This window comes from Penaeus chinensis, chromosome 29 (genome assembly GCF_019202785.1).
Source record: "Penaeus chinensis breed Huanghai No. 1 chromosome 29, ASM1920278v2, whole genome shotgun sequence".
Taxonomy (NCBI): Eukaryota; Metazoa; Arthropoda; class Malacostraca; order Decapoda; family Penaeidae; genus Penaeus; species Penaeus chinensis.
Window position 1 is genome coordinate 6,407,025 of NC_061847.1, and position 12,500 is coordinate 6,419,524.

The 12,500-nt window shown below is 34.1% G+C and overlaps 2 protein-coding genes across 2 annotated transcripts in view; both read right to left on the bottom strand.

Moving 5' to 3' along the window:
- Positions 1 to 9,924, bottom strand: part of LOC125040864 (spliceosome-associated protein CWC27 homolog) — an 11,506-nt gene extending 1,582 nt beyond the window's left edge. Inside the window, exons 1-9 of the mRNA XM_047635628.1 lie at positions 9,808 to 9,924; positions 7,192 to 7,401; positions 6,400 to 6,600; positions 6,068 to 6,204; positions 5,672 to 5,848; positions 1,954 to 2,106; positions 1,586 to 1,726; positions 1,002 to 1,169; positions 276 to 436 (exon numbers count right to left, since the gene is read on the bottom strand). Coding sequence (XP_047491584.1) covers positions 277 to 436; positions 1,002 to 1,169; positions 1,586 to 1,726; positions 1,954 to 2,106; positions 5,672 to 5,848; positions 6,068 to 6,204; positions 6,400 to 6,600; positions 7,192 to 7,401; positions 9,808 to 9,849 — 1,389 coding nt within the window. The 5' untranslated portion in view covers positions 9,850 to 9,924 and the 3' untranslated portion in view covers position 276. The remainder of the gene's footprint in view (positions 1 to 275; positions 437 to 1,001; positions 1,170 to 1,585; positions 1,727 to 1,953; positions 2,107 to 5,671; positions 5,849 to 6,067; positions 6,205 to 6,399; positions 6,601 to 7,191; positions 7,402 to 9,807) is intronic.
- Positions 9,865 to 12,010, bottom strand: LOC125040863. Its single transcript, XM_047635627.1, has one exon. It carries the CDS (start codon positions 11,894 to 11,896, stop codon positions 9,977 to 9,979), a length of 1,920 nt encoding a protein of 639 aa, XP_047491583.1. The 5' UTR covers positions 11,897 to 12,010; the 3' UTR covers positions 9,865 to 9,976.
- Between the last annotated feature and the right edge of the window lie 490 nt (positions 12,011 to 12,500).

Sequence of the window (12,500 nt, forward strand, 5' to 3'; positions counted from 1 at the left end):
AAAAAAGAAAAGAAAAGAACGGGAATATGAGAGGCAAGGAGAGACGAGAGAGTTGTCAGTACATTACCTACCATTCCATAATAACAGCAATTAAGCTTTATTTCTATACAACATTCATTGCACAAACACCCTTTGAAATACATACACACCACACTCAGCCTAGCTTCAAACTACTGACTTCAGAACAAAGAAAATTAACTGTAATTAATTACAGTATACCATTCCATCCTCTGCGACTCAGTCAATTAAAACCATTTCATCACTAATACTGGAACCTCATTTTCTGGTCTTCTTCTGTGCTTTGTTGGTCTCATCTCTTCTTCTCTTGTTTATCGGATTTCTTGGATCATCCATCTCGTACCAGCTATCGCCCTTGGTGCTTGCATCTTTGGCTAAGACAGGGTTGCTGTCATTGAAGTGGAATTTGTGGCGCAACCTGCAAAAAGAGAGGAATTTCTTTGAAAAAGTGCGGGTGGTTGAATTATGCTAAAGGGAACAAAAAAGTATTTTAAAAGTTGTAAGGCATATGTCACAAAGTGAGAAAACAGATTTCACAAAAATAATATCAACATGAAACCATTCAAATAACAATGGCACATTTGTTTGGTTCTGGATTGTCCAAGTTGAGCATGAAACAGCTACATAAACTAGGAAACATACAAACCAATGCACTTTCAATAATCACTAACAACATCAACAGACCCCTGTTACTTAGCACAAACACCAAAAAAAATAGCACTAACATACTCATCACCATACCACTATACTTCTCTGACCAAGAATTTGCTCATACAAAATACATACACACACATTGATGATGATGATATGTTGATAATAATAATAACAATAATAATAATACCCAATAATAAAACTGTTTGCAAAGGTGCTGTGCTAATAACAACAACCTGCCTTTATCACAACATTTTCTTTTTTCGTCAATCACCCAAAGCAGAGTCAACAAGCTTCACATCACAAGATGAGTAAAAAAATAGATGCTTTACCACGTGTCATCGTTGTCGTCTCCCTCCTCAGCTACAGGAGTTTCCTCATCACTCTCAGCTTCATTAAAAGCCTTTTGCACCTTGGCTGAGAACCTCTCCAAGAGAGCCAAGGTCTGTTTCTCTCGCGAAGCGCCCTTGCGTGGAAGCTTCTTCTTTTCTTCTTCATACCTTGGGAGAAATATAAAATGAGATACAACACTCTGAGTGTGGGAATACAGCTAATGAGATTGTGAGATATGATATTTTCTACAGTGGGATGTATTATTATTATTGTGGAATGTGAAATCAAATTTTAATGTGGTATATAGTATATTTACTATAATACACAGCTAACACTTTTATGTATCTCTGAATGACTAATTTAATGACTGTAAGTCTGACATTCATATTACATGTGCATTTGGTATATGCTGCTGGAATAAAAAAAAAGATACAAGGAGTTAATCTTACTTGTAGATGTCTAAGTTCTAAAGCAACATCAATAACATACCATATATTTCCTAATAAATATTTCATCTTTCTTAGTGCTAAAATACATGAGGATGATTGAAATCTCTTCATCAGATGTACTGTATGGTACTTACTTAGCCTTTTCCATTTTATATTCTTTCAGAGTATCACTCTCTTTTTCCTCCTCTTCCTCCTCACTAATTTCTTTTCTTTCTTTAGGAACTTTTCCTGTGATTTCCTGCTTAAGTTTTTTTATCTCTGCTTGCATCTCAGCCCTGAAATTAAATGAGTCATATGAAGACATGAGGAAACATTGGGGAAAGAGAAGATGAATGAAGCAATAGAAAAATGATGAGACAAGGAGAGAATTATACAAAAAAGGCACATATGAAGTATCTGACTTTCCTTTTACAAGGGGGGGGATAAATAAATAAATAAAATAAAATGAAGATTCAACTCATATTGCCATTAACATTTTCTGTTTATTTACATTAAAACTTACATTTTCCTGGCCTTCTCTTCGCTAATAGTTTCTTCTTCCTCTCTGAACTTGTCTTCAGGCTCTGGGATGCTCTCCTCTTCCACTTTTTGCGGCTCTAGAACTTCATTCTTTATAACATCCTGGGGCTCTTCTTTACGTAACTTCTTCTTTATTCTAAATGAAAAACAGTGTTCAAATAAACACATAAGAACAATAACTACTTACATAATTATAACTGCAACTACACACACACACACACACACACACACACACACACACACACACACACACACACACACACACACACACACACACACACACACACACACACACAAACTAGATTTATTGAAAATAAGACAACAGTTTCAAAAACCTCCTGGATTCCATCTGAAGGGGAAGGGAAGAGGAGGGAGTATAAAAGACAGAAAAGAGAGTCAACATGGTGAACATGGGGCAGGTGAGGACAGGTGAACGGAAGCGAAGGGAGGTCAGATCAGGTCGAAGGATCAGGTAGCCTGTGTGAAGGGTGGCTGGCATAAGGGAGAAGGTGGAAGATGTGGGAACCAAGGAGACTGTAGGGGAAATGCCATTGTTCAAGATGAAATTAGGCAACAGCTTGATTAAGGATGATTCTACCAGTCTGCAAGTGTGGACTTTGGTGGAAGGGACGATGATACGCACAGCTGACCAATCCATATGATGGCCTGTGTCCAACTGATAGCAAAAGAGGGCATTGTTGTTGTGTGTTTTTGAATCTAACACCTGTCTCCCCAAAGAAATATTCATAACAGGGGACACAAGGAACAGAATAGGTGTCTAATGTTCTCCTAGTAAAAGATAAACCTGCAGTTGAGAGGGTGAAGGGCAGCGTAGGCTAAGGATGAGCAGGTGAGGAGTTTCTTAAGGAAAAAGATCATAATAGAAGGTACACCACACCATGGATATCCAGAACATAATGAGGGTAGCCCAGTTTGGAGAACAAATGACGCAAGAAATTGATCTCTCCCTCCAGTTACTGGGGTTCACAGATGTTAAGTGTTGCCATGGGCTCTACCCTCCCTCCAGTCTTGGCTAACCAGTTTATGGAGTTCTACAAGTCTGAGCTTCTCTCTTCCATCTCCCTTTATCCTTGGATTTGGCTGAAGTAGATCGACAATGTCTTTGCTCTCTGACCTCACGACCCTGCCCTGTTCTCGGATTTCCTGATACAGCTCAATTCTCTTTCTCTTTCCATCTGTTTCACAGTGAAATAGGAGGTTGACAACAAGTTCCCTTTCTTGGACACCCTAGTTCATCGCTCAGCTGAAAACTTTTTTCCATAAACAGGAAGCCTATGCACTGTGGTATGTGCACACACTTCTCATACCAGCCACTTCATGTAAAGAGAGGTGTTGCCACCTCACTGTTCCTTCATGCCCTCTGCATCTATAACCCCCAGTACCTGGATAGAGAAATTGATTTCCTGCATCATTCGTTCTCCAAACTGGGTTACCCTCTTTGTCGTGTTATCCAGGATGCAGTGTATCTACCATGACTCCTCTCCTAAAGAGACTCCTCATCTGCCCTTCCTCAGCCTCAGATTTACTCTCTCCATCACCCTTTTTATCCTCTCAACTACAGGCATATCTTTCTCCAGGTCAACATTCCATCGCAACCTGGTCCACACTAGCCTCTACCTCGAAAATGGGCACCTATGCTGTTCCTTGTGTATCCTGTGCTAAGCAGTACTTGGTTGAAACAGAGCCAATCTTACCAAATGTCTGTCTCAACATAAATACGCTGTATCCAAGGGACACATAAATGCCCTCTTCTGCCATTAGTGGGACACAGGTCATCCAATGGATTGGTCAACTGCATGTATCATCTTCCCACAGACTGGTGGAACAATCCTTAACAAAGCTGCTGCCTAATTTCAACTTGAACAGCAGCATTTCTCCTACCGACAGTCTCCTCGCTTCTGACATCCTCCACCTTCTCCCTAATGCCAGCCACCCTTCGCATAAACCGCCCGATCTTTCGACCTGATCTGCCCTCCCTTCCCTACCCTTCATGTATCCTCACCTGCCCTATGTACACCATGTTGCTCTCTTTTCTCTCTTTTATACCATCTCCTCTCCCCTTCTCCTTCAAAGCTGAAGATAGATTCAAGGAGGATTTCTAAACTCTTGTCTCTTTTTCAATAAACAATGTATATGTATATGTATATGTATATGTATATGTATATGTATGTATATATATATATATATATATATATATATATATACACATACATATATATATATATATATATATATATATATACACATACATATATATATATATATATATATATATATATATATATATACACACACACACAAATATACATATATATACACATATATATACATACATATACATGATAAATCACTAGCATGTTTGATATTATGGATGAAATACCCATGTGTGTGTGTGTGTATATATGTATATATGTGTATGTATATATATATATATATATATATATATATATATATATATATATATATATATATATATACACGCACACACACAAACACATGAGTTTTTCTACCATAGTATCAAACATGTTAGTGATTTATCATTCACATATACATATACAAATATATACATATATACATACACACACACACAAATATATGTATTAACCCCTTGCCGACGGGTACAACGGGTAGACATGTGCTATGCTCACTGTTAGTACTAGTTTGATTGTTTTTACTCATAGATGGCTACACTTGTACTAAGTTACCAATGAGCCAGTTATGAGTACTGCCCGTCTCGCCCATTCACCCTTTTCTTTGATTTACGAAATATTTTACGTTATCTTATTTTGCTGTTACTAATATTAAAAAAACATTATAATAATTATAATGTTTATAATAAAAATAACACCATTGATATTCATATCACTAGTAAAAAATATGTTTTTCCTGCAAATTCAAATCAGGTACGGCCACAAGGTCTACTAATTGACTCCTTTGTGGCTAAGCACTAGCAGAGCCATCTATGGGCAGACATTTCACAAAAAAATATAGAAAATAGGCACAGCATTTTCCCCTTTTTTGGTTTATTTTCCACAGCGGCATTGGGTTAACATATAAATACACATACATGTAAATAAATAAATAAATAAACAAATAAATTAATATATAAATATAAATATATAAATACAAATATAAAAATATATATATACATATACATATATACATGTGTGTGAGCACACACACACACACACACACACACACACACACACACACACACACACACACACACACACACACACACACACACACACACACACACACACACACACCAGCCCGATCACCATCATGCAAAGGGGTGTCAAACTCAAGGTCTTAGGCCAAATATGGCTGCAGGGTGGCTAAAAGAAGTATTAGCATGTGATATAAAAAATACGGTTAAGCAGCTAATAGAAAATAAACATAAAATGCAAGTTCTATTGTAGTTTTTGTTCCACATGTATATGTTTGAAATCATTAATAAAACTGTACAATTAACTATAACTAATGCACATACAAATAGCATATGTGTCACCATTCAAAACCTAGTCTGTAAAATAACTTTACATACAAGATTTGTAAAATCCTTTTGATGGCCAAGATAATAGTTGCAATTTAAATTGGTCCTCAAAGAGTTCTGAGTTTGACACTACTACACTATACATTTAATAACCCCCCCCTAATGCCCCATGAAATATCCTTACTTTTCCAGCATTTCGCTATTAACATTGCCTTTGCTGGTTCCCGTGCTGGCGGAGAGAGTGGGATCCATGGCGATGTCGTGGGCTGAGTTGCCTTTGGTGGTGAAGTTTTTAGTTGCTGCTAGGACCTCCTCCTCCTCCTCTTCTGCTTCATCGCCAAAGGAGAGCAGCTTGAAGTTTCTAAAGGGAGTGGAAGAGGGCATGAGACCTTTGGGGAATGCCAGTTTTCTTGATTTACTTTATGATAATAAAAACAAAAGTTCCATGGCATAATTGTTTTTTGGTTAATAAGGAAATATATTATAGATACTAAAGTTCACAACCTAGAAGATCTGAAACCTGTAGAATCTCAAAGGAAAAAAAAAATGTGTGATACATCAACTCTGTCAGAATACTCACTTTGTTCCCTTTTTCTTTTTCTTTCTCTCTTCTTTGGGTATTTCATTCTCTATTGCTAAACGTGGTACAATATCTGGGAACGGATTGTTCAGCACTTCAGTTTTGATCACCTTGTGTGGATATTCTGGTCTGTCATCCTGTGCAAGAATCAAGATTATTAACTCATTAAGATTACAACATATTCCAATAAAAGGAAACCATTTATACAGCTTCGCAAAAACCACTGGCCCATGATTATAAAAAAAACAAAACAACAACATACAAATCAGAGATCAAAAGTATGCCCTCTTGCATTTCACAGGTATGAGACGCAGCTTCCTTCAGCTACTTACTTTTCCTATGATTCCTTCCTCGAATCTTGGCAAGTTGTACAGGGTGTTCCCTGTCACCTTGCCAAAGACTGTGTGCTTGTTCTGCAGCTCTGGACACTGGCCCAGAGTAAAGAAGAACTGTGAGCCGTTATCATGCGGCCCGGCATTAGCCATGGCCACAAGGCCACGACGGACAAAACGAAGTCGAGAGTGGAATTCATCCTTTGGGGTAAAAGCATGTGGAGAGTGAGTCAAAGTATGTCAATCAATAAATAATTCTAGAAGGTAAATGAAGTCTTAGTCTGCAAAAACCTAATTAAAATAACTATATAGCTTAAGTAAACAAAGTATGTGATCTTTTGAAGTATGATTTAATGGGTATGAAAGAAAGATTAGTGAATCAGCAAATTAATGAAGAAAATCAATGCAACAATAGATTACTGAAAGTCAATCAAAGGAATAAAAATATTCATGACTCAATAACTAGATACATAAAACACACAAATAAAATACTCTAATAACTAAAATATATATCCAACAAGTATATTATTCCCATAAATATTATACTGATAATAAATAATTTGAATAACATACAAAATGGAAGGAAATTTCCAAAATAAATAACATACCAAGACTACTAGCCCTTTTATTTATTTCTCAATAAAAGAAGCCTAACTATTACAAGGAAATTAATAACTTTTTCATACCACATTCCTATTAGAGCCCCCCCCACCTAAAAAAAAAGAAGGAAAGAAAAAGAAGAAAAAAAGCAATCATCTGAACCAAATATTACAGTGTATACTGGCCCCTTACCCTAAAGGGCTTTCCATAAATGGATTCCCCGCCTTCTCCTGTGCCTGTCGGATCTCCTCCCTGGACGATGAAGCCTGGGATAACACGGTGGAAGATGGTGCCATTGTAGTAGCTTTCCAAGCACAACTGGACAAAGTTTCTGCATGCCTTTGGGGCTTCACGGGACCACAGCTCGATGTCAAAGTCCCCAGCACTTGTTACCATCAGAACCTAGGGACAATGATAGAGCACTGGTTAGATCAATTTTAATTCTTATTCTGTTCAGTTCATTGAGGAAGTTTTTATACAATCAATTATATTTTTTACTGTTTTATAAATATACAAAAATGAATTCTTTATAAATATAAAGAATTCATTTTTGTACCATCACTGGTTCAAAGAAGAGAGGAAAACATATAAATGAATATATGCATATACATACATAAACATTTCTTTTAAAAAAGGAATTTCATTAAAAAAAATATTTCAGTCACACTTACATCCTGCATTTCTACATTTTGCAGGAATTTATCATAGCCTCTGTATTAAAATTCTACCATCATTTCATCTCTCATAGATTGAGATTGAGATAACCAAACTTGCACAACCCCATACACTAAATTCATTATAGGATACAAGACTATTAAATCTTAGCCTATGCATTTGTTTGGCCACACAGTGTATATAACTTGATACCTGCATTGTTTACCACCTCATTATTTTAACAGCTGGAATGGGGAAACAATGTAGTCAATATCTTATATGTTTATGCACATACAATATAAATAACATTATTCCCAGTACAATCACCCTTTTCAGCAATGAGCAAATATATCTACTAATTACAGTCACATCACTATACAATTGTAAAGCAAACTAAATGTTGATATTACAATCCAAAACTGAATCTCTCTCTCTCTATATATATATATATTTTTTTTTTACAAGACTTAATCTATCTTTGGTGTTCATCTTCATATTCTTGTCCAACTCTACCACAGATACTGTTTCTTGTTAATAAGAAACAAAATACTGGATTGATTCTTGGGATATGGGTAATAGTGATGAGAGAAATCAACAGTATTTCCAAGCAGGACTTACACAGCAATTACTAGAAAGTTTTTCCCTGTAAGTTTAGATATTGAAATTGTAACTAATTTAATTACAGTATTTGAAATCCTACACATACTGACTTAAAAGCTGCACTAGTGTATTTTACATTGAACATATGCATATATATATATATATATATATATATATATATATATATATATATATATGTATATATATATGTATATATATTTCCAGTAATGCAGCAAAAATCCTACCTCAAAGAGAGTGCATTCTGATTCTAGCAGAACATTTTTAGAAAGAACATTCACATCTACCACGGGCCTATGTGCTGATCAGCATGTAATTGTACAAAGTAGTCTATTACATATTAAAGTAAGTTTCAAACAGGTTTAGACAGAACCTAGCCAATATGATTATGAGAAAAAAATCACAGTCTGAAGGCCACACTGGGTATCTTCTAAACATTATTCACACATTATGTTGTTAGTACAATACTAGGCTTTCCACTATAAACTCTCTCCACAACAGCTAGAAAACCATATGAAACCTATACATGGGGAAAGAAGGAGATACAGGCAGAAATAACTCAATTCATTTTAAGTACTTCTCTTTAATATAGTTCTTATGATTTTGCAATATCTTAATCAAATTAAATTAATAAGTATTATGATATCTCTATAAATAAAAAATACCCCATAAAATTTAAGATGTCATATTTTTATCTGTAATACACTCTAGTATAAAAAATCATAATAATAAACTGAATATTTCTATCTAATTCTATTAGATAGAAATTATTTTATTATTCTATTATTCTATTAGTACATGCATAAAGCTGTTGAGAAACTCAAAACAAAACTAAAGTTAATCTCTAAAAAAAATAAATCATAACATCTGGAGAACACCTGGCATGTACGCAGTATTTTACCCAATAAAAACTTAATGGTTAAGAAGTTAAACTATTCTGCCCTTAATAAGGAATCAATATAACATACACTCCTACATACATCAATATAAGTCCAGAATGGTGGCACAATCAGATAAGAAAGCTGATACCTACAGTAACTCAAGCCATTTTCCTGGCACAAGCTAACAAATTTTCACCACATATGTACTGGGAAGATAGAGCTTGTGGGACTTCCTGGCAATTTCTGATTAAATAAGGAAACAACCCAAGCCCTATTTCACCAGAAAATACTTGGTGGAAACATTTGTACTTGCAAGAATACATATTGCAAAAGAAAAGGGGATTTATTGATGTAGTCATGTTAGTACAATTTCAGTAATAAGTCCGTGCTGTTTCTTCCATACAACTACTGGATCACGAAATTTAAGGCAGCCACATAGTCCATGTTCTAGTGGCGCTTTGAAGCATCATTCTTCTGTCATACTATCAATAAATCGATCAGATAATTAAAAGACATTAAAGATGATTCTCAGGATCATAATGCCACGAAATTTTAAATGTTCTTTGAAACCCAAACAAGGTTTTAATATATTTCAAAGCAAATGTTATATCACATCAACACCAAATATTAACGATACATGTATAAAAAATCTCACCTTTCCTTCAGTTGAAGGTTCTTGTATGTATATATTACTCATGTTTAACGATAGTAAAGAAAGTTTGTGATGTGTCTTCTTCTTCTTTCTTCTTTTATAGGGTTTTAGACTATTGTATAGTCTATATCCCCTGGATCTATGTTCTTTCTTCTTTCTTCTTTCTTTTTCCTTAAATTATTTCTATTAGTCTTGTTTTCTTCAAAAATATTTTGGTGTGTCTTAAAATGTAGCACTTCTTTATTGGAGAGAAATCAGCACCTGTGAGTAATAAATCAATATTAGGATTGTTTATTTTGATTCTTTTTAGAGCTTCCATCAACTCTGTTCTGTAGGAGTGAAATCTTGGACATTGTAGCATGATATGTTCTATGTTTTCTTCCTGATGGTGACACCATCTACATGTTGGATCATTTACTATTTTTACTTTATGTAAATGTTGGTTCAGTCTTGTGTGTGTTGTTTTGAGTCTGGTTATGCAAACGTCAAGTTTTCTATTTTTTGATCTTGTCCATGGTTGGGGTTCTGTATTTTTTAGAAGGTAATTTTTTGTGTTTAAGATTGAATTTAATTGTGTTTCCCATTTTTTTAAATATTTTATTCTTATTTGTTTTATCTTTTTTCTTTTGTCCTCATATATGGTTATAGGATTTGTTATAGTGTGTGCTTTTTTTGCAGCTTGATCAGCAATTTCATTACCTCTTATGTTTTTGTGTGATGGTATCCACTGTATTGTTATTGTCTGTTTTTGGTTTGTAAGTGAATATATCATTGCCTGTATTTCAAATATGATGTGTTTATAGTTTTTAGGTTTTAAGTTTGATATTAATTGTAAGGCTGATTTTGAGTCTGAAAATATTACTGATGTTACTAATCTATTGTTCTGTATATAAGTAATTCCTTGTTTTATTGCAAAAAGTTCTGCCTCTATTATTTCTGTTTCATCAGGTAATTTCCATATTGTTGTTATATTTTTGTCTTGGATATATATGGCCGCTGAGGTTGAGTTTGTGCTTAATTTTGAGCCATCTGTAAATATTTTTTTATTGTTTAAATATCTTGTGTTTTCCAACTTAAAAAATTGACTCTTTATTATTTGTTCAGGGACATTTTTTGCAAGATCTTCTAAGAAGTTAGTTTCTATATTATTTGTAATATCAAACCATGGTGGAATAGGAGTTATGTTTGGTATTGTTTTTGCTTTTATTGTTATTTGTAATTCTTTGCAAGTTTCTATTACTCTGTGTACTAAGCCTCTCTTGTCTTTTTCGGGGTTATATTTTTCTATATTAGCTGTTACTATTCTTTTCATTTGGTTATTCTCTTGTTTTTCTAATATTTTTATCACCTGCATACACTCCATTTCTTTTTGTTTATATTTAAAGGGCATTTTATTTGTGAGAGTGAATAAGGCTAGTATTGGGGTGGTTTTTAAGCATCCTGTGGCTATTCTTAGAGCGTTATTTTGAATAATTTCTAATTTTTTCATTTCTGTGTTATTGGCTGTTCCAATGATTGAGATACCGTATTCTATTTTTGGTTTTATATAAATATCATAGAATTTTATCATGTTTTCTCTATTAGATCCCCATGTTGTTGAAGATATTTTTTTCATTAAGTTTGTTCTATTTGAGCAATTGATCTTTAGGTTATTCATGTGTTTTTTCCAAGTTAATTTTGGAGCATCAAATTCTAGACCAAGAATTGTGTGGTTAGTAGTGAAGTTAAGTGCTTTGTTATCTATTTGTATCATTGGTATTTCTCTTATTCTGTTTTTTGTAAAACACATTAGTTTGCTTTTTGTTAGATTTATTGTCAATTCCCATTTATTCGCCCATTCTATTATTTGCTTTAACCCTAATTCTAGTTTATTTTTAGCCTCTGCTAGGTTATTATTTATTGCTATTATTGTTATGTCGTCTGCATATGTTACTTTTTTTAATTCGTCCGTTAGATTTAAATCTGTTGTCATTATATTAAACAATAAAGGACTAAGAGGTGAGCCTTGTGGGAGACCCCTTACTATGTTTTCTTCTATTGATTTTTTATTACCTATGACTATTTGGTAGGTTCTATTTTTTAGAAAATTCATGATCCACTTGAGTGGGGCTCCAGTAATTCCTAGTTTAGCTGCTTTTATAATTATTGCCTCATGATTTATAGAATCGAAAGCTTTTTCTAGATCTAGGCATGCTATTAGAGCATATTTTTTTTTCTACAAAAGCTTTGTTAATGTTGTATTTTTGTGTGTGTTTTGTGTGTGTGTGTTTTGTGTGTGTGTATTTGGGGTGTGTGTGTGTTTTTGTGTGTGTGTGTTTGTTGTTGTTCATTTATATAATTTTTATGTATTGTGTTTTTTATATTTATATGAAATTATTTGGTGGTTTATTTTAATTTTTAAATTTTTTATTTAAAGTTGTTTTTTTAATTTTTAAAATTTAATTAAAAAAAAATTTTTTGTGGGGTGGGGTTTGTATTTTTTTGTGTTGTGTGTTTTGTGTTTTGGGGTGGGGGGGGGTTTTTGTGTGTTTTTATTTTGTTGTTTTTATTTGTTGTGTTAGTGTTTTGTTTGTTTGTTGTGGTGTTTTTTGGTGGTTTGGGTGGGTTTTTGTTGTTGGTTTTTTGGGGTGGTTTTTTTTGGTGGGGGGTGGTGGTGGGTGGGGTTTTTGGGGGTGTTTTTGGGTGTTGTTTTGTGG